We start from the raw sequence: 22,122 nt of genomic DNA on the forward strand, positions 1-22,122 counted from the left end.
ATCTCAAGAGTCAGAAGAGTAAGTGGGACTTGGGTCTACTCTACATTTGGGAGGAAAAAGTAGCGACATTGCCAAGAAACTCACACCTATGAAGTAGATTCAGTATGCTTTCAGTGCTCTATAAATAGCCTGTCCTTGGCATATCTGATCTGCCTCTTCTGGATACTGACTGAGATTATACCACTTCTGTTTTTTACCCATTTATCTTACCCACTGATACCACATTGTTCCAGGTATCATGTAATTTCCTGGTTTTCATAGTGAATGTTAAATAGTCTGATATACTCAGACAATTCTTTCTCCATGTAAATTTTTTGAAACAAATTCCTAAAGATTAAATGGATCTCAATTTAGTAACTGTCAAAACATGATGAACCACCTAACACTTGTGAAATACATTTGAGAAGAAGCAGGTTTTTCTAGTGCCCATCAAATTATACCAAGAAGTATATGCACATTCTGTAAGTAGAGCTTAAAGAGATATTCAACCTCATATTAGGTTGATGATTTCCAATGTTATACATCAGTAGCAGCCACAAAGAAGCAATTTTAGAGGTCTACTGTCAACATAGCCAATTATTTCCTTGTCTAGTTGATGGAAATAAAAATTAAATGAAAATCTGAATGACAATGGACTACAATTTTTTACTTACCAGATTATCATCAATGGCAACAAAAACATCATAGTAGAATCTATATTCTATTGAAAGAGCTGTGTGTTCATACTGGTAATGCAAAGGAGTATAATGCATGAAGTGAAGAACTTTACAATTTCTAACACAATCTATATAATAATCTCCCTTTAAAAACAATCTCAGGGCCGGGAGTTGGGCCTACTGGTAGAGTGCTTGCCTAGCATGCATGAAGACCAGATTCAATTCCTCGGTACCACATACATAGAAAAAAGCCAGAAATGGCGCTGAGGCTCAAGTGGTAGAGCTCTAGCCTTAAGAAAGCCCAAAGCCAGTGCTCACGCCCTGAGCTCAAGCCTAGGACTAGGAAGAAAAAAAAGTAATCGCAGTTCCCAATTAACAACATTGCAAGTCCATTATTAGGAAATCAAGCTAGTAAGTCATGATATTTACACATATTAGAAAAAAGTACACACGGAAGGGCCAGTTTAGCCTAGTGGTAGAGTGCTTACCTAGCATGCATTAAGACCCGGGTTCAATTCCTCGGTTCCACATATATAGAAAAAAAGCCAGAAATGGTGCTGAGGCTCAAGTGGTAGAGCTCTAACCTTGAGACAAAAAGAACCCAAGGACAGTGCTCAAGCCCTGAGTCCAACCCCAGGACTGGCAAAAAAAAAAAAAAAAAAAGTACACACAGGAAAAACAAAGGATCTCAAACTACTGCTATGAGTTTAATTCTAGGATGTAGGATTTTAATTGAGCCAGTTACAAAACAATGTATATAGCACATCATCTTTTGCAGAAGAGGAAAAGTATGAATAAATACAATTAGTCCATATTATTACATATGAACCATCTAATAAAAGGAGACCACCTAAAATCTAAAAAGTATATATAAGGCTAATCATCAGTGGCTTATGCCTGTAATCCTATCTCCTCAGGAAACTAAGACTCAAAACTATCTAGTCTCATTTTACTGTCTGTTTCATTTTCTCTCACTCTGCTCCAGCCACATACTGGCCTTCTTCAAACAAACGTATACAGGCACTTCAGCATCTCTACGCTTGTTCTTTATACCTGACACAGTCTTCCCTCAGATTCTGACATGGACTAATCCCCTTACTACAGATCATTACTCACTGACATTTCCTAGATATAACTACCATTGCCCTCCCTCCTTTAAATTGTTGAAGAAGGTGAGGTGTGGCAACCTTATTTTATCGGCCATCGGAAGAGCAGCTCTTCTAGGTGCTGTCCTTGTAGTACTCTTAACAGTATCTGGCACATATACATTAGCTAAATAAAAGAAGTCAGTAGGGCCAGGAGTTTAGCCTAGTGGTTAAAGTGCTTGCCTAGCATGCATGAAGACCCGGGTTCGATTCCTTGGTACCACATATATAGAAAAGCCGGAAGTGGTGCTGAGGCTCAAGTGGTAGAGCTCTAGCCTTGAGAAAGTCCAAGGACAGTGCTCAGGCCCTGAGCTCAAGCCCAGGACTGGCAAAAAATAAAATAAAATAAAAAATAAAAGAAGTCAGTTTTGGAAGCTTTATTTGTTTAAATTAAAAACAGAGTATTCAACATGTTTAATACGCATGCATCATGAAATGGCTATATCAAAGTTTTATATCTATAACACCTGCCCTCAACCAGTAACCACCACTGTGTTCTGTACTTCCATGAATTCAACTGTTTCAAATTCCACATGTAGTAAAAACAGAAATTTATCCTCCTTTCCCTTTACTTCACTTAACAGGATTTCACCCAGGTTTAGTATTTTCTTAGTAGTATCCCATAATGTACAGATGTGACTATTTCTTTATCTCTATCTGGGAGTGTATAAATAATTCTGCAACGCACATGGGAAGTGTGGACATCTCTTTGACATTCCCATAGCAAAGTACATATCCATAGTGGGATTGCTGAATCATATGGGATCTATTTTTAATTTTTTGAAGAAGCATGCCATTTTACATAATGTCTATCCTCATTTACATATATCCACCATATCCTCTCCAATGCTTTCATGCATATATTCTCTCTCTCACACACACATTCACTGTTGCTCTCTCAGGCTCTGTCTTTCTCTCTCTCTCTCGTTCTCTCTCTCTCTCTCTCTCTCTCTCTCTCTCTCTCTCTCTCTCTCTCTCTCTCTCTCTCTCTGTGTGTGTGTGTGTGTGTGTGTGTGTGTGTCTCTGTGTCTGTCTGTCTGTCTGTCTCTCTTCTCTTCTCTTCTGTTTTTGATAATTGCAGCTCTGACCTGTGCAACTTCAAGGGCAGACACTTTAATTCAGAGGACAGGCCTGAGGCAAACGCCACAAATATTCCCATGCCTTGAAATCAAATAGATTTTTCCCAGTTGAATTTTAAAATTACTTTGGATCAGTGACTTCTTTCTTTCTTCCATTTTCTCACTTCTACAATGGTAATGCCTGTAATTATTCTATGCATGTCCCACCAATTACTCTGGGAACTGGTAGCTTATTTTTTACTTTCACAGATCCACAAATGGAAAGGAATGTAGAACGAGGATGGATCATACTCAGAATCTCACAGATATGTGATGTAAATGATTTACATGACGAGAATTTTGAGCTGATGATATTTAGATGACATTTGGACTCTGAGTTGACTTTATCATATGAAACTTTTTAAGGATCAGGGTGAAGCAGTCTTGATTTTACTGCAGGCATAATGGGAATCCATGGAGAAATTCCCATAGCAAAGTGATATAAATTATTTCCAGTTTTAAAAGCCATTGCTGCTTACTTTATGGAGGGATTCAAGGAAGTTAAGGAAATAGTTAAAAAGTATTACAGTGGTCTACACAAAAGAAAATAGAGACTCATACTTGCAATGCAAGTAGCAAAATAGACAAGAAAGGATGGATATGAAATATACTTTGCAAATAAAATGGACAACTTACAAATAAATTAAACATACAGAAAAGAGATGAGAAAAACATGGGAAGATTCTTTAGTTACAAGTTAAGCAATTGGAAAAACAATGCTATGTATTAACTGAGATTGACAAGACTGAAGAAGACAGACATGTGCATGTGAAAATCAAGACTCGAGTTTTAAGAAGGTCAAATTGTTTTAGAAATATAGAAATATAATTCAGTTTGATTTAAAGAATAAAGAGTTCAAGGACAGGCTACAGCAGGGTTTATAAATTCAGGGGAAATTCAAAAGAACACAACTAAATTAATAAAGTAGATAAGAGAGGGAAAAAATGAGGTAATTAGAGGACCAAGCCCTAGTACTTTCTGTATTTATAAGTCAGACATAGGAAAAAAGCAAGCAAGAGATACTAAAAAAAATCCGAACAGCTTGAAAAAAACCTATAAAGTCAAAAATGTCAATTTATCTGAATTATTGGTGCTAAATTATTCTACTTTATGTAGCATTCTTATGCTCTACTCTGTGAAAGTCCAGCTTAAATACAAAAGTCTTAGACTTTGCCTCAACTCTGAAAATATTTAAGTACTTAATGAACAACTATAAGAATAGACTACTATACTAAATTCTGAGGAAATAGATTTAGACACTCTTCTATAACATGACCAAGAATATGAATAAATTTACATTTTTAAATCACAGAATTAGGATTCTACAGAAAAATGGAAGGGCAGAACTAATACAGACTAATACAGACAAATCTGGACAAGGTATACTTTGAGAACTAGCTGGCTAGGAATGGAAATAGCAATAAAAGAAAAATAGCAAGGAGAGCCATATCTAAAAAAGTATACCTATCCTTATATCCTATTTTCTTAGCCACAAGCCAGACTCTGTATATTTTAGTTTCCTTCCTTCTACCTGTCTTTAATCTTGTCTTGATTCATGATCCACTTGGCTGTAGTTTTAATCCCTTTGATTCCAGCCAATTTATATAATGTCGCTTGCTGTCCCATAAAATAAGGATTTTAAAAGTTTCACAAGGACAAAGTAATAACTAGAACAGTATTTAAAGTATTTTCAGTAGCCCTTGATTAAAATATCAAATACAAGACTAAGAATGTTTACAGAAAACAAAAACAATACATAAATTCATCATCATTCCCACATCAATTTTGAAGTTAGTTTACAAGCTGACTCCAGTTTTCTCTTTGAGGTACTAGAGGGAAGGTTGATTTAAAAAAATGCTCACAAGGAAAAAAATTATTTTTAAATGATTAGAAACTTCAGACAGGGACACAAAGATCCATCCACATATCTATAATCCTAGCTGCTCAGGAGACTGAGATTTGAGGATCATGGTTGAAAGCAGGCCTACACAGAAAAGTCCATGAGACTCTTATCTCCACCTAAACACCAAAAAAGCCAGAAGTGGAGCTGTGGTTGAAGTTGTAGAATGTTAGCGTTGAGTAAAATAGCTCAGGTACAGTGCCCAGGCCTTGAGTACAAACCATACAACATACACACACACACTTACACTCAAATAGAAATTAGCATGACAACAATACATATATTTACCCAAAAAGAATATTTAAAAAAAATTCTACAGATGCTAAAACTTTTCAGAGCTGTCAAAAACTTGCTGAAAATAAGCTTCCACATCACTGGCATGCCAATCAGACTATGCTTCACAAACGCTGACACTGCTCCAAACCTCCTCAGGGTAAATTATCAGAATGGGACTGTTGTTTGTTGACCAGGCTCAGGAAGGCCGGGTGAGGTTTCAAGAGAGATGCAAGCTTGAAAAGAGACAGGAGTAGTCAACCTATGAGGATTTCTTCCCTGGCCTCCCCAGCTCTATCCATTCCTCTCTGTACATCATTGCACAGAGTTGTGACTACTTCTACAGAGTTATGGGGACTCCCGAGGTTCTCCTGAGCCTTTCAAATCTAGAAAATACCTGATTCTTTGCCTCCCACCTAAGAACTGAATTACCTTGCCTGGGGCCACCTTGTTGAACCACCCAGTTGTCAGGTGGCTCCTTCTAAGGAAGCATAGACAGCTGTTGGTGTCATAGGATGTTGTGGTCTTTGGATATGCTCCCGATTTGAATTTCAACCACCTCCTCACATCTCTCTGAAGGGGTACAGTAATAGAACAGAAGTCAATGGGAGATCAGCATGCACTCAGACTCCAGATTCTGAAAGGGAACAAAAATCAAACCCTCCATTCTTTGCCTCATCACCATGTCCAAAAAAACGAATATACTAGACACCAAGCTTTATTGATCTATCAAAACTAAACACACAGTGACAGCGCTCAATAGCCACAAAATAAGTAATGGTTTATGCACGTTCATCTCTATAATGAGAGTAATGAATATTATTACTTGAATTGTATGCCTTATAAATCCAAATTATCTGCTATCTTACTAAAAATCATTATATACTAAAAAGTGTTCATTTAGCTTAAAAAATATCCATGCAGAGCATTGGCTTACCTTTTCTAATACAGATAAGTTCATGTACTCCACAGGTTCTCTCTCCACCTATTAAAAAATTAAATTGGAGGTTTAAAAGCACAGAAAATATCTTGAATTTGACTGATACAAAGAAGCATTTACATTAATACCAAGGAATAATCTTAGAAAAAAAGCTTAGGATTCTTCTCTTAAATGCTCATTAAATATGACAGCCCCGGTACTCAGAATTTTTCTGCATAACCCAGAAATTGAGACTTGCTAAAGAATTACCTGGGTACCAGGAGCCAGGAGGCTGAAATCTGATTGAGAATTTAGGTTCAAAGCCAACCTGGGCTAAAAAGTCCACGAGAGTCTTAATCTCAATTAGCTAGATTTAATAGATGATGATTTCAAAAAACTAATAAGCACAGCCATGAAGGGACCACTTTCTTGATTTCCCCTAAATATAGAGACCCCTTTGAGACCTCCCTTCCATCCCCTATAAGAATTTCCTGTCTTCAGCCTCTTCAGCAAGTGGTGCTGGCAGAACTGGTTAAGCACCTGCAGAAACTAAAGTTGAATCCTTCTCTGTCACCCTGCACTAGAATTAACTCCAAATGGATCAAAGACCTCAAGGTAAAAGCCAACACACTGAAAACTTTACAAGAAGGAATAGGAGATACACTAGGCCTCCTTGGCACAGGTCAAAACTTTCTTAATAAGGACCAAGAATCACAACAAATCAGAGAAAGGCTGGATAAGTGGGACTGCATTAAACTGCAGAGCTTTTGTATGGCAAAGGACATAGCTAGTAAATTAATTAGGAAGCCTACACAGTGGGAGAAGATCTTCACCAACCATACAATGAACAAAGGCCTCATATCTAAAATATATCAGCAGCTCAAAAAATTGAATCACTCTAAAACTAATCTCCAAAGTAACAACCATCCCATTAAAAGATGGGCCAAAGACTTAAAGAGAGTCTTCTCTGAAGAAGAAACAAAAATGGCCTATAGACACATGAAGAAATGCTCCACATCTCTGGTCATAAAAGAAATGCAAATCAAAACAACTCTAAGATTCCACCTCACTCCAGTTAGAATGGCCAGGATCAAGAATACTAATAACAACAGATGCTGGAGGGGATGTGGTCAGGAGGGATCACTACTACACTGTTGGTCGGAGTGCAGACTGGTTCAACCACTATGGAAAGCAGTATGGCAGTTCCTCAAAAGACTAAACATAGAGCTCCCCTATGACCCAGCAATTCCACTACTTGGCATTTAACCAATCATCCAGAAACAAGGACATACTAAATCCACTAGCACAACAATGTTCATTGCAGCACTATTTCCATAGCAAAGATATGGAACCAACCCAGATGTTCCTCAGTTGATGAGTGGATGGATCAACAAGATGTGGTATTTATACACAATGGAATTCTATGCTGCTGTCAGAAAGAACAACATCGCCACATTTGTAAGGAAATGGAAAGACTTAGAAAAAATCATATTAAGTGAAGTGAGCCAGACTCAATGGAACATAGACTCAATGGTTTCCCTCATTTGTCATAATCAGTAGAAACCTTGGGCTCTCCTAACAGAGATTTATAATAGAGCAAAACCTAGATACATAAGGCCATATAGTATGATGATAAATGAAAGGACCTCTAGGATATAAAAACAAAAGCCATATAATGAGTGATTGTTGTCCTTAATGTACTATGTTACCTCTCATCTCTTTTGCTGTCCCTTGGTTATCTCATATTGTTACAGAATCTCACTTTGTTACCTGATATATTGGATAAATGCGTATTTAGTTATTTGAAATTGGATAGGGAAGGGGGGAAAACAAGATGAGGGGTGGGGTTGGGGGGGAGGGAAATGGGGACCAAGACATGAGAAAGGGTATCAATGTATGTGAATTAATACACCTTCTATCTGGTGAATATAATGTAACCCTTCTATTAATTACAATAAAAAATATATGGAAAAAAAAGAATTTCCTGTCTCATGACAAAGGAGTAGTTGACTCAAGCTGGGGGCTGTAAATTCCCTGATAAGAGCAGCTTAACCGGGTAGAGTTACCAGAGTTCCTCCCCCACGCTACCCCCTTCACCTGCCAGGAAGCTCCCTCCCTTTCCTTTGTCAGCAGAGCCAGAAGCCCCACAGAGATAAGTCAGCTCAAACAGCAAAGTTCTCAGTGGTCACCTCAGCCATCACTCAAGTATGTTGAGATTCCATTGGCCACCTGGATATGGCCAAGCCCAACTACATGGCTGGTGGCCTATAAAAGTAGCCTGTTAGGGCTGGGAGTTTGGCCTAGTGGTAGAGTGCTTGCCTAGCATGCACAAAGACCTGGGTTCGATTCCTTGGTACCACATGCATAGAAAAAAAGCTGGAAGTGGTGCTGAAGCTCAAATGGTAGAGCTCTAACCTTGAGAAAGTCCAAGGACAGTGCTCAGCCCCTGAGCTATAGCCCAGGACTGGCAAAAAAAAAAAAAAAAAGTAGCCTGTTAGATTAGGCGGGGTCGCTCTCTCACACATCTTAGAGATGGTCCTGATTGGTCAGTATGATTCTCAGTGCTAGGTGAGGAATAAAACTCTATTTAACTTCCACTTTTGTGTCAGACTCATTTCTTTGATCATGGACCCTAATATTGGGGGGCTGTACCCTAATAAGCCAAAAATTAGTCTTTTAAGAAGATGTTCTACTCTTTGCAACAATATAAATGAATATGAAAAAGATACTGAGTGTACTAGCCTGGCACAGTATGACATACTATACAATCTCAACTATATAATCTGCAACAGTCAACTTCTAGTCCTAGGAACCAGAATGCTTGTTATCAGAGGCGGGGTGAGGGACACGAGAGGAAGTGGTCCTGTTTCCATCACACAGGATAAATCAGTTTCTGTGCTTTATTGAACATCATGATAACTATAGTTAGTAGCAGGTCATTGTATTCTTAACACATCACTTTTATTTAAGTGTTTCTACCACAAAAAATAAGTAGGTGAAGTAACAGATTTATATTTCATATGCATAATATGATATTATGCATTACAACACCACATTAGGGGCCAGGAGATTAGTGATATAGTGCTTGCCTAGCATGCATGAAAACCTGGGTTCAATTCCTCAGTACCACATACATAGAAAAAGCCAGAAGTGGTGTTGTGGCTCAAGTAGTAAAGCTCTAGCCTTGAGAAAGCCCAAGGACTCTGCTCAGGCCCTGAGTTCAAGCTCCAGGACTGGCAAAAAAACCTGCCACATTATATAACACAAATATATACTGGTAAGAATAATTTTCTTAGCCGCTATATAAATATATTTTTTTCACTCAAAAATGTGTCTCTAATGTAAGCCAAATAAAATTGGGGAGTGTTGTGTGTGTACATATATATATATGACATTATTATACTGTGAGTTGTTTTGAATTTTTCATAATAAAAATATTAAATGATTGTCATTTTAGGTAGAAATAAAAAGTTATTGTGAATAGTCTAGTTATAAGAAATAGAAATGTCTTACAGCAATTATGTGAGAAGAAAAAAATCATGATGTCCATTTTAAAAAGTAGGTCATCTGTGATCTAAGCTAAAAAAACTAGAAAATAATTTTTCTATCACTAAAGTAGGTTAGCTCTACAGCCTTTCTTGGTGCTAATAGTGCCATCACCTCCTTATTATCAACAGAATAAGCCAATCCTAAGTATCAGGAGACAAAAAAAAAACCTAAAGTTATGATTATAAAAGAACTGTTATTCAGGAAAACCCCAATATAAAACATGACCTTAACTAAGTAACCATGGACCACTTGCTGAAGAGCTATAATGAAAAATATACCTGTATATGGAACATCTTTCACACTAAGGAGACAAATAAGTGCCACTTGGTAAACTAGACACTTACCAAGTTACAAGAAATGATTTTCAAGACATTAGAAGAATCAAGTAGTAAGAATAATTATAAAAAATGGAAGTCTATGATGTTTGATAAGGTACTTTTTTTTTTTTTTTTTTTTTTTTGCCAGTCGTGGGCTTGAGCTCAGGGCCTGAGCACTGTCCTTGGACTTTCTCAAGGCTAGAGCTCTACCACTTGAGCCTCAGCACCACTTCTGGCTTTTTTTTCTATATGTCTGTATTACCAAGGAATAGAACCCAGGCCTTCGTGCATGCTAGGCAAGTACTTTAACCACTAGGTCAAACTCCCGGCCTGATAAGATACTTCTTAAAAGTATTTCCCCTGTATACTCATTGAGGAATATTCTTTAGAAGTAAACATTTGTGAATTAGTTTGAATTTTGTTTTTAACTAGGTTGTATGTTTTAATGTCTGTAGTGAAAGCTAAATTCTTTCACCTATGTAATATAAATTGATTAAGCTTTATCATATATGGCCAACCTTACATTAACAATAATAAAAAACCTGCTGAAGGACAATGGAAGTAAACTGTTTTATAATATAAAATTAATCTCTAGCCAGGCACAGTGGCTCACACCTGTTATTCTAGCTACTCAGGAGGCTGAGATCTGAGGATCATGGTTCACAGCCAGCCCAAGCACTACAAAGTCCATGAGACTTATCCCCAATAAGTTACCAGAAAATCAGAAGTGGCACTGTGACTCAATGGGTAGGGCAGTATCCTTGAGCAGAAGAGCTCAGGGACAACGCCCAAGCCCAGAGTTCAAGCACAATGACCACCAACAACAAAAAATTGATCTCTATTGACTGACATTATACCATAAATAAAAAGTTATCTAAGTATATAGTCAAACTGATTGACTGATTAATTGATAATTATTTTTTGCCAGTCCTGGGGGTTAGATTCAGGCTAGCACTGTACCACTTGACCCACAGAACCACTTCCCGCTTTTTCTATATATGTGGCACCAAGGAATCAAATCCAGGGCTTCATGCATGCTAAGTAAGCACTCTATCACTAGGCCACACACCTGGCCCTCAAATATATTTTTTTTAATCACACAACTAACAAAAGAGACTAGCACTCACAGAGAGAGAAAGAGAGAGAGAAAGAGAGAAAGAGAGAGAGAGAAAGAGGGAGAGAGAGAGAGATTAGAATTCAGAAACAAAACTCATTTCATAGTATAAACAGAGATACTAAAGGCTAAAAATGCCCAAAGATACTAATTAATTGTCAGGAGAAAAAAATTCAGACAGTATGTTTAACATACTTAAGGAAGTAAAAATGGCTTTTTCTTCAATTTTATGAAAAATTATAAAATGATTTTTCTGTGCTGAAAGGCAGTTTACACAGAGTGAATTTGCAAAGGCTAATGGAGATAACACTACTCTTGAAACTATCACCTCAGCAACATGGCAATGACAAGGTTAGGCAAAGTTGTCATCTTTTCCTGTAATCAAATATAGGTGCAGAACATAATGTAAACTAGCACAGACCCGTTCAGTTGGCACAAATGAGAATAGAAGAAAGCAGATATTTGCGGCACTCACACACATGTACCATGATTATTTTCAGTATATATGTATGTATAATACTAATGAAACAGTGTGTGCATGAATGTAACATAACTGTGAATGTACCAGGTAACCAGGGTGATTTAAAGGAAAAGGAATCCTTACAAAACATACATCTTCCCCCGTTCACAGAAGGCAAACGTGTACTAGTATTATAGTCCCACTATAGTACATCCAGGTATACAAAAGCGGACTTAAGCCCATGGTTTAGTTCTTTTAAGGATCATTTTCAAATTTTACTTATCATATTCTGACCACTAGCCTACATCCCCACAACTTATAAACTCTATTTATTTCTTCCTTTTCTTATTTTATTTTAAGTAGCTGTACTAAGGGATTTCAATCCCACCAGTGATATTGTGAGCATAGTGTATCTTGATTCTTGTCAGCCTTTCCATCAATCTCCCCCATCTCTTCCAATCACATCCTACTTATTTCTTCTTGATGAAACACTGAAAAGCTATTGTATCAATGTCTTAAAATTCATTTCATCTAAAGATTCTTTTCTCATATACATCAATTAATGCAATCAAGGCCATAAAGTTAACATCTAACTCACAGTAATTACACTGTGATAGCTAAGTCTTATGTAGATATCTACACATAATAAAAGATGAAACTTTATTTTTAGTTGATGTTGTCACTTCCCCTCTTTCAGCACCCCCCACCAAACAACTTACCTCTGTTTTTGTGATACTGGGGATTGAATCCACGGCTTCTTTGTGCATGCTAGGCAAGTAAACGATTGAGCTTCACCCCTAACCCTAACTTAATCCATTGAGACTTCCAAGTTTCAAGACAGGTGCTGATGGTTCACACCTGTACTCCTACCTTCTCAGGAGGCTGAGATCTGAAGCCAGCCCAGGCAAGAAAGCCTGTAAGACGCTTATCTCCAATCAATTACATAAAAAGTCAGAAGTGGCACTGTGGCTCAAGTGCCAGAGTGCTAGCTTTGAGCAAAAGGAGCTCAGGGACAGCATCCAGACTCAGAGTTGAAGCTCGAGGGGTTGAACTTTCAGATACATTATAGATTAGCTCCTCATTAAGCCATTTATTCAAGGAACAATATGAGGTTTGGGCCTTAATTTAAATCAGTGTCAAGAAAAAAAATCATGATTTAAAATTGAGCTAGACTTCAATCAAAGTCAGCAACCTAGCACAGGAAAACTTTGTTCTTGTTATCTATGATAAAAGAAAAAAAGAGAAAAAAACCCTTAAAAGCATTTGTATAGTAGCAATAAGAATAACCACAGGATAGAAAATAGCTTTCATTTTGTATGCTGATTATGGAATAGGAGTGAAGGGCAGGGCTGCCCCAGATTCTAAACACAAGTCCCTCAGCAAAGCCAAGAAGAAATGCCTTCGTAAAGCAGCCAGCTACTTGGTAGGAAGAGATCGGAGGATCTAACTTTGTGTCGAGGCAGGGAAAAAAATTAAGAAGACTCCATCTCAATAAACAAGCCTGCCATGGTAGCGTACATCTGTAACCCCCGCTAGGCAGGAGGCATACATAGGAGAATCATGATCTAAAGGGGAGCCCTGAGAAAAACAATGAAACTCAATACAAAGAAATAAACAGGGCCGGGAGTTTGGCCTAGTGGTAGAATGCTTGCCTAGCATGCATGAAGGCCTGGGTTCGATTCCTTGGTACCACATACCTAGAAAAAGCAGAAAATGGTGCTGAGGCTCAAGTGGTAGAGCTCTAACCTTGAGAAAGTCCAACGACAGTGCTCAGGCCCTGAGCTCAAGCCCAGGACTGGCAAAAAAAAAAAAAAAAAAAAAAAGGAAAAAAGAAAGAAAGAAAGAAAGAAAGAAAGAAAGAAACAAACAAACAAACAAACAAACAAACAATGAATTCCTAAAAGGGCTGAAGGCATCTGCCTTAAGAAGCAGCATTCTTACTAGCAAGTAAGACCATAGTACTACTAGACAGGTAGGTAGGTAGGTAGGTAGGTAGGTAGGTAGGTAGGTAGGTGGATAGTACATAGATAAGTAGACACACAATTTTTTGTTGTTGTTGTTGTTTGTGGGACGTGGAATTCTGGGCCTGGGCATTGTTCCTGAGCTCTTCAACTCAAGGTTACCGCCCTGCCCCTTGAGCCAAGGCGCCACACAATTTTTTTTTTTTAAGTCTCCAACTCTCTGGGTGTTATCCTCCCAAACTGGTTTTGGTTGCTGCTATGCAATTGCTACAGAATTAAAATAATCTGAAAGTCTTCTCTATCGTTTTACAAACTCATTTGGTCTATAATATTCCTGTATACTAGAAGGACTAAACTTTGGGACACATATATACACCAATATAACTTCATCACACAGACTGAACAAGAGCTTATCTTACAGTACTTAATTATTTGTAAAGCATTTTCAGTGCATTATTTCATCCAATGCATTTGATTCAATAACTTTTCTTTTTTTGATTCAATAACTATTCTAGGAGGTATAAATTTTATTATGTAAAATCAAATTTACTGTTCATGAATGGATACACTTTCCAACTGTTGAGTCACTTTTTAATTCGGTTTTTATTATGTTTGGACTATGAAAAACTCATTACCATGACAGAATAAATCACTCAGAAAACACATACCTACTTATACAAAATGCTCCACTAAATTGAATTTTACAGTTAAACAATATAGAATGAAATCCTTTGAAGGAGGGAAATGGGGACAAAAACATAAGAAGGGGTATCAATGTCTGTGAAGTAATGCACCTTCTATCTGGTGAATATAATGTAAGCCTTCTATTAATTACACTAAAAAAAGAAGAAAATCCTTTGACCATACCAGATAAACTTTTTAAAACTAGAAAATGTGCACCATCCCATTAGTAAGTTCAATGTAAAGACAACTCAATACTTCATTAATATCTATTAATATCTATTTAAGGATAACTCAAAATACTATAGTCCAAAAATGTGAAAAATAAGAAAAATTTCAAAATATGTATATGGCTCTTGAAAATTTATTTGCAAATAAATTCCTAATGATACATCCTTCTAAAAATAGTCAAACAGGAACTTTAATTTGTTAGGTTTCAATTAATTAAGATATTACTATATATTATGTTAGTATATAATTTACATGCACATAAAATATGCATGTCATCATATTACTCAAAATTTTTTAATGTTTTATTTAGGGCAGTTTGTTCAATCTTACATATATCTGCACTTTCTCATTATTAAATGCCAGAGGAAGAAGTATTCATCTAAAGAAAAATCAAATTTAAGAAGAAAATCTGCTATCCTACTATGGATATATTGTACAATGACATACTCTTTTTTCCATATATTTTTATTGTAATTAATAGAAGGGTTACATTATATTCACCAGATAGAAGGTGCATTAATTCACATACATTGATACCCTTTCTCATGTCTTGGTCCCTATTTCCCTCTCCCCCACCCCCACCCCTCATCTTGTTTTCCCCCCTTCCCTATCCAATTTCAAATAACTAAATAAGCATTTATCCAATATATCAGATAACAAAGTGAAACTGTAACAATATGAGATAACCAAGGGACAGCAAAAGAGATGAGAGATACCATAGTATATTAAGGACAACAATCACTTATTATATGGCTTTTGTTTTTATATCCTAGAGGTCCTTTCATTTATCATCATACTGTATGGCCTTATGTATCTAGGTTTTGCAAATCTCTGCTAGAAGAGTCCAAGGTTTCTACTGATCAACATAATCTTTTTGAAGTAATTGCAATCAGTATTACTCATCAAGTTGTATAAATCAAGCCAATTCTTGTTTTCTGTTTTCCCCACTGGCATTAACTACTGCATCTATTACTTATTGCCTTATGACACTAGAAATGAAAACTCTCTCACGTTGCTACTTGCTTCTAATTTTGTAGAAATTAGAAAAAGAAAGTCGAATAAACTATCAACTCAAAAGTGTGTCTCTAAGTAAACCTACCTAAATATGCAAATATCTTAAATGGCTATAAAACACTATTAATGTTATCTCTGCCATAAGTCAAAGTATAACTTTTAAAATTAAACTGAACTATAATTTCTCCATACATAAAATATTCAATAAGTTACTTCTTTCTGCTCTCTCTCGTTGGATAGGTGTAATGTCTAATTATATTATCCTCTACATACACAATATTGATTTCTCTAACAACAAAAGACAGCAGAAAAGGGGTATGATGCTCTTACTCAGAACTAATAACATATTTCTGTCAGCTTTGTTGTTAACAAAGTATTACAAACAGTTTCTGAAAATCCAAATTGTATTTTAGAAATCTTAAGGCCAAAACAGGCTTTAATGAGAATGTTGGAATTCTAATAATGGTTTTAAAAACATATGTGAAAGTGTGTGGCAAACTATTGGCTAGCTATACACATAAATTATACACTCATACACACACAAACATTTTTATGGACTGAAGATAATGAATAGAATTCCATGAAACAATTCAGAAATAAAGATGATAAGACAAACTCAGTTGCTACACAAAATCTAAGGAATATAAAAAATAAGTAAAGACATTATCCTCTAGGAATTTACAATCAGACTAGAAAAACAGGTTTACAAATGACTGATTACAAAGTAGTTCAATGTGTAGAGTAGGTGTAAAGTAGACAAATTACACAGAAAAGATTCAAAACACAAAGCAAAGCACATTGGGCCAGGCAGATGAAGACTAAGAAGTATGCAGTAAGAGAAAACTTCTAAGCCAGGAAATGTCAATGTCAGACTGACAGAGGCCCCTACTAGTAGATTTACTGTTTTAGACAATAAAGACGTGTCTTGACCAGCTAGGTAGAACTACCAGGCTGGTATCACCAGACAGCTAGAGTAACAAAAATATCTGTAATCTATTCAACCTTTCAAAATACCTTTTTGAAAGTTCACCTTTCCTTAGCATCAGGCCAACTTCTTCACCCGAGTAATTACATCAGTTCAGTGCAGTAACACTATCATCTTTCCTTCTATCAAAGGTCACAATCATCAGTTCTATGTCTGACTGACAAGGAAATGAGACTGGAAGCAAGGCACTTTCGTGGAGTGTGTGGTCAAGACTGCATGCATAGGGCCGGGAGTTTGGCCTAGTGGTTAAAGTGCTTGCCTAGCATGCATGGAGACCCGGGTTCGATTCCTCGGTATCACATACATAGAAAAAAGGCGGAAGTGGTGCTGAGGCTCAAGTGGTAGAGCTCTAGCCTTGAGAAAGTCCAAGGACAATGCTGAGGCCCTGAACTCAAGTCCAGGACTGGCAAAAAAAAAAAAGACTGCATGCATGCCTGGCAAGAATGAAGTCCTGAGTTCAAATCTCAAAACTGCCAAAAAGACATATTTTTGTAAGCAAATGGTGTGCGTTCAAATTTAAAACAAAAAAGAAAAGCAAAACAACAACAACAAAAAAATCCTGGAAGAATTTCTAGAAGGATTATGAAAAATCTTAATTCTTTAAACATACATGTAGTAGGCAGAGCAAAATATCAACAGTTGACATAAGAAAGGAATCAATAACACTGAACTGCCTCAGAAAAGAATGGACATATTGAGCAAACTGTAAAATAGTTCAGTTACTAGTGTTAGGACCAAACTGGAATGTTATCTAATTCTTCCTTGCATCCTGCATACATGCTTTCACCTTTACCAACTTACAAGAAACACACTTACCACTTTATGTATTAGTCTGGAAAGTAAAATACACTACATAAATTGTCCTGAAAAATAAAATACACTACATAATCAGTGTAGTGTGGTTTCTAGATTTTTAAACCCTAGAATCAAACATCATGAGGAAAAGACAATGGGTAACAGAAATATCAAAGATTCGTAGCTAGATATTTACAACTTCCTTCCTAACACCTTAATAGGTGCTCAGTCTCTTAAATGAGATGAATCAATGTGTGGTTCAGAAACCCCCAGTGACAGATCACCTGGATGGGAACAACTCTGAAAAGTTGTACTTGGAGGAACACACATTCAGCACAGACAAATGAGATATACAGCTCTTGGTAACTTGCATGTCTGCACAGATACACACACACACACACACACACACACACACACACACACGGAGGGTTTACAAACGTACTTAAGAGACAAGGACTACACGATGCTGTAGTTTTTCATAGAAATACCCGGGATGTGTGATATTATTTGTCACAACATCCTCCTCCAAAAAAAAAAAAGGGCAAAATATAGACACTTCATTCCAGTTCCAGAATTTTTTGGAACAAGAAGAGAAAAAAAAAAGACACATTAGTGCCACCTACCTCGTCGAGGAACTTAACACTTGCTAAGCTACTTTTTGAAAACGCAGTAAGGCAGTGAAGCACTGGTATTGTCAAGATACCGGTGTGTGTGTAGGAGTGTGACAGTGTGAGTATGTGTGACTGTGTGAGCGTGTGAGACTGTGTGAGCGTGTGAGACTGTGTGTTATGAGTGTATGTGACAGTGTGCGTGACCATGTGTGTGTGAGTGACAGTGTGTGTGTGACTGTGAGTGTGACAGTGTGTGAGTGTACGAGTGTGTGAGTGCGTGTGTGTGACAGTGTGAGTGAGTGTGAGTGTGTAGGAGTGTGTAGGAGTGTGTATGACTGTGTGAGCGTGTGAGTGTGTATGATTGTGTGTGTTATGAGTGTATGTGACAGTGAGTATGTGTGAGTGCGTGTGTGTGACAGTGTGTGAGTGAGTGTGAGTGTGTATGAGTGTGTATGACTGTGTGAGCGTGTGAGTGTGTGGCCGTGTGTGTGAGTGTGAGAGTGTGTGTGTGACTGTGTGCGTGAGTGACAGTGTGTGTGTGACAGTGTATGTGTGTGTGACAGTGTGTGAGTGTATGAGTGTGTGAGTGCGTGTGTGTGTGACAGTGTGTGAGTGTGTAGGAGTGTGTAGGACTGTGTGAGCGTGTGAGTGAGTGTGTGGCCGTGTGTGTGAGTGTGAGAGTGTGCATGAGTGTGTGAGTGTTGTAAAGATGGACGTACTTCTTCGACAGCAGCAGTTTTCAGCATTCGGGGGTTTGTCTGGGTGCAGGAGGAACGTTTGGGAAAATCCACTTCACCCCTCATCTCCAGGCGCCCCCAGCCCGGCCACGCAGGGAGCGTGCACAGTGGACCAGCGGGGAGCCGGGACGGCCGCTGAGGGAAGGGCGCGGCCCGTCGGGGGCTCGGGTCCGGGGGCCGCGGCGGAGCCGAGGCCGCGGGAAGCCGCGCCTGGGCCGACGCTCTCCACCCAAGTTCCGCGTCCCCGGCGCCGCTCCGCCCGCCGCCTCCCCGGGCGCGGCGCGGACCCCCGTGCGCCTGGGACCCCGGGCCGCCCCGCGTGCGCCTCGGCCTCGGGGCCCCGCGGTGCCCCCCGCGGCCGGGCGCCCCTCCCCGCCGCTCCCCGCGTCTCCCCGCGCCGGCCTCCACTTACCTTCAATCGCCATGATGCGCTCGCCATGGACCGCACCAAGTGGACGGCGGGGCGGGGGGGGGCGGGGAGAGAGGCCGCGCCGGGGCCGCGGGCTCGGGGGCCCGGGCGGGGCGCGCGGGGAGCGGCGGGCGGCGGGGCCCCGCGGGAGGCCGAGCAGCGCGCGGGGCGGGAGGGGCCCGGGCGGCCCCGCGTGCGCGCGCGCCGGGGAAGAAATGGAACCTTCCGGGGGCGCGGGCGGCACGTGACGCCGCCCCGCCCGCCGCGCCCGCCCCGCCGCGCCCGGCGCCCGGCGCCCAGCGTGGGGATTCAAACCCGGTGCGGGTCCCTGGCCCAGGAGCAGCGGCGGGGGCGCGGCCCTGGTGCGGGAGGCCGGGGAGGCGGTCAGCACCCTGGACAGCGCTCGGCTCCTGGGAGCCGGGCTCCAGGCTCTGCCCTTCTCCCGGCCCTTCTCCTGGGACCTGGTCACCGGAAGGGCTCCGGGCTTCGGTTTTGCCTCAGGTCTGTGCGGTGAGGCCAGGAGACCGCCGGCCAAACCAGCAGGAGAGAGGGATCCTGAGGACATCCACGCGCCTGCCGGCCTCCCTCCCTCCCCACCTCACACACACACACACACACACACACACACACACACACGCACACACGCACGCGCGCACACACACGCGCGCACACACACGCGCGCGCACACACACGCGCACATACACACGTGCGCGCGTACACACACGCGCACATACACACACGCGCGCGCACACACGCGCACACACGCACGCGCACACACATACGCACGCACACACACGCGCGCGCGCGCGTGCGCACGCACACATACACATACGCACTCGCGCGCACACACACGCGCACATACACGCACACACACGCTCACACGGACGCGCGCGCACACACTCACACACACGCACCAACAGGCCTCACTCCCAATGAGGCTTAGAAGCACCCTGACCTTGATGCCCTCTTTGGAAATAGGAGTTTAAATTTTGTCTTCATATTGCATACACACAGCTGAGGCCACAGAAAGCTAGGGAGTTGGACTGACATTTTGGCAGAGGGTCACATGCACATTTTAAAAACATTATTATTATTATTATTATTATTATTATTATTATTATTATTTTCTTTTGCAAACCCATGAGCACTGGGAACAGTCACAGGCCACCTAAACCCAGAACACCAGCAACAATTGGCTCTGCGTTTTGACTTGAGGTACTTCCTGCCTGCCCCTCTTCTGCCCAAATCTGTAGTTCATTTGGTACTTGAAGGGCTGGCGACAATTAAGGCTGTAATCTAGATTAAGGACTATGGGAAGTTAGAGATTCTTCCCTGGGGAGAAAATGCTAACTTCTCCAGCCACAGAGCTGGAGGGACTGACACAAGGAAGGAAATATTTTGTGCTTATGTAAGTGAGGTTGGATTGCAATCTAGAGCAGAAACTATCTTTTATTGCTTTTATGTAACCTGTCCTTCAGTCACCATTAATGTTCAACAGACAAATATTAAAAAAAAAAAAACCTTTTTATTACTTCAGTGAAAAAATCTGTTCAGCCAAGCACTGGGCTGAAAGCTGACTACAAACCAGGACTGTTATTAAAGGATCAAACAATATATATTTTTTACCCATTAAATATTAAAATGCTGCCGATTTGATCTAGGAACTATGTGTGGGGAGGTGAGTGGAGGCTTGTGTGGGATGCTAGTAAAATATGTTTAACTAATGACATTTTCTGCCTCACAACTTCATTTAAGACAAGCTTGAACTCTAAGACATTGGTTTGAACTCAAAACCACAGTTCATGGTTTGGCTGACTCTTAAATAATCCAACTGTTTAACCTTTTTAAAAACTTTATGGGGCAAGTTCAAGCCCCGTGACCCACAAAAAAAAAAACAAACCTTCATGATGAAAACTAGAAAAAACTTGCTCATCCTTTCATCATCAATTATACTAGTAACTGCATATACTATAAGGTAGTGTGAACTTGAATAACACAGGTAAAAATCACCATCCTTTGTTTGGAAAATGAGGGTGGGAGTAAACAGTGAATTTGAGCCACAAATTTGTCCACTCTGGGAACTAGGACCAAGAATAGTCAGTATTTAGTTACATTTTCCCCTTAACTTAAAATGCATAATTCCTCCTAGTTATTGTCCTTAAACATGATATGTAGGCCAGTAGTCTGGCCTAGTGGTAAAGTGGTCGCCTAGTATGCACAAAGACCAGGGTTTGATTCCTTGGTACCACATACATAGAAAAGTCAGAAGTGGTTCTGTGGCTCAAGAGGCAGAGTACTAGCCTTAAGGGAAAAGCCCAATGAAAATGCTCAGGCACTGAGTTCAAGAAAGCCCCAGGATGGGGCCGGGAGTTTGGCCTAGTGGTTAAAGTGCTTGCCTAGCATGCATGAAGACCCGGGTTCGATTCCTCGGTACCACATATAGAAAAAAGCCAGAAGTGGGGCTGAGGCTCAAGTGGTAGAGCTCTAGCCTTGAGAAAGTCCAAGGACAGTGCTCAGGCCCTGAGCTCAAGCCCAGGACTGGCAAAAAAAAAAAAAAAAAGAAAGCCCCAGGAATGCGGTAAAAAAAAAAAATATATATATATATATATGTGTGTGTGTGTGTGTATAATATGTAGTAGTATGCATATGCTATATGTTATATATACTACATATTATGTAGGCTATATATATATATTTATTATATATATGGTCTCCAAATACTAGTTGGAAAATTTGTATTAAACTAATGTTGGATACCATATGGATTAGTCAACTTCCCAGCATTTCAAATAGCTTCTGACTTTCTTTAGCAGCTACTGTTATTTGGGTGTACTTTGTTCCCACCAAACTGATGCAGAAATCAAATTGCAATGCAATAAACTAAAACACTTGGATCTGGGGGACAGGTAGGAGAAGGGGAAGCATTTATTTTTACTTTGTTTTTATTTCCTTGGAGTTTTTTATGTGTTTGTTTTTGTCAAAGAGTGAGTCCACAGACAAAGGAAGTAAAACAAAACAGCAAATTCACTGAAGGAAGAAAAAAAAAGCAGATTTCCAGCTGAAAAAGGAGAGGTCCCAAGGGAGAGCTACTGCCCAGAGCAGATTGCACTGAGATTGATAATGTGTCTCTTAGGAGGAAGCTACCTGATTCTCAAGATCTTTGGAGGTTCATATCAGTCCTCAGACCCAATCAGAAGCCCAAAGTCCATACATTCTTAAAAAAAAAAAAAAGTCTCTACACTATTCA

General features: G+C 39.7%; 1 protein-coding gene across 7 annotated transcripts in view; it reads right to left on the reverse strand.

The window, feature by feature from the left end:
• The window catches only part of Syt14 (synaptotagmin 14), a 132,205-nt gene extending 113,258 nt beyond the window's left edge, over positions 1–18,947 (reverse strand). For 4 of the 7 annotated variants that reach the window (XM_090341268.1, XM_090341267.1, XM_090341259.1 and 1 more), the window contains exons 1-2: positions 18,879–18,947; positions 6,030–6,077 (exon numbers count right to left, since the gene is read on the reverse strand). In XM_090341268.1, the coding sequence (XP_090197394.1) occupies positions 6,030–6,077; positions 18,879–18,891 (61 nt within the window). In that variant the 5' untranslated portion in view covers positions 18,892–18,947. Of the gene's footprint in view, positions 1–5,524; positions 5,666–6,029; positions 6,080–18,878 lie in introns of those variants that run through there. The other 3 variants (XM_090341261.1, XM_090341260.1, XM_090341262.1) reach the window with 2 other exon arrangements.
• Between the last annotated feature and the right edge of the window lie 3,175 nt (positions 18,948–22,122).

Source organism: Megascapheus bottae, chromosome 10, assembly GCF_031878675.1.
Source record: "Megascapheus bottae isolate mThoBot1 chromosome 10, mThoBot2.hap1, whole genome shotgun sequence".
Taxonomy (NCBI): domain Eukaryota; kingdom Metazoa; phylum Chordata; class Mammalia; order Rodentia; family Geomyidae; genus Megascapheus; species Megascapheus bottae.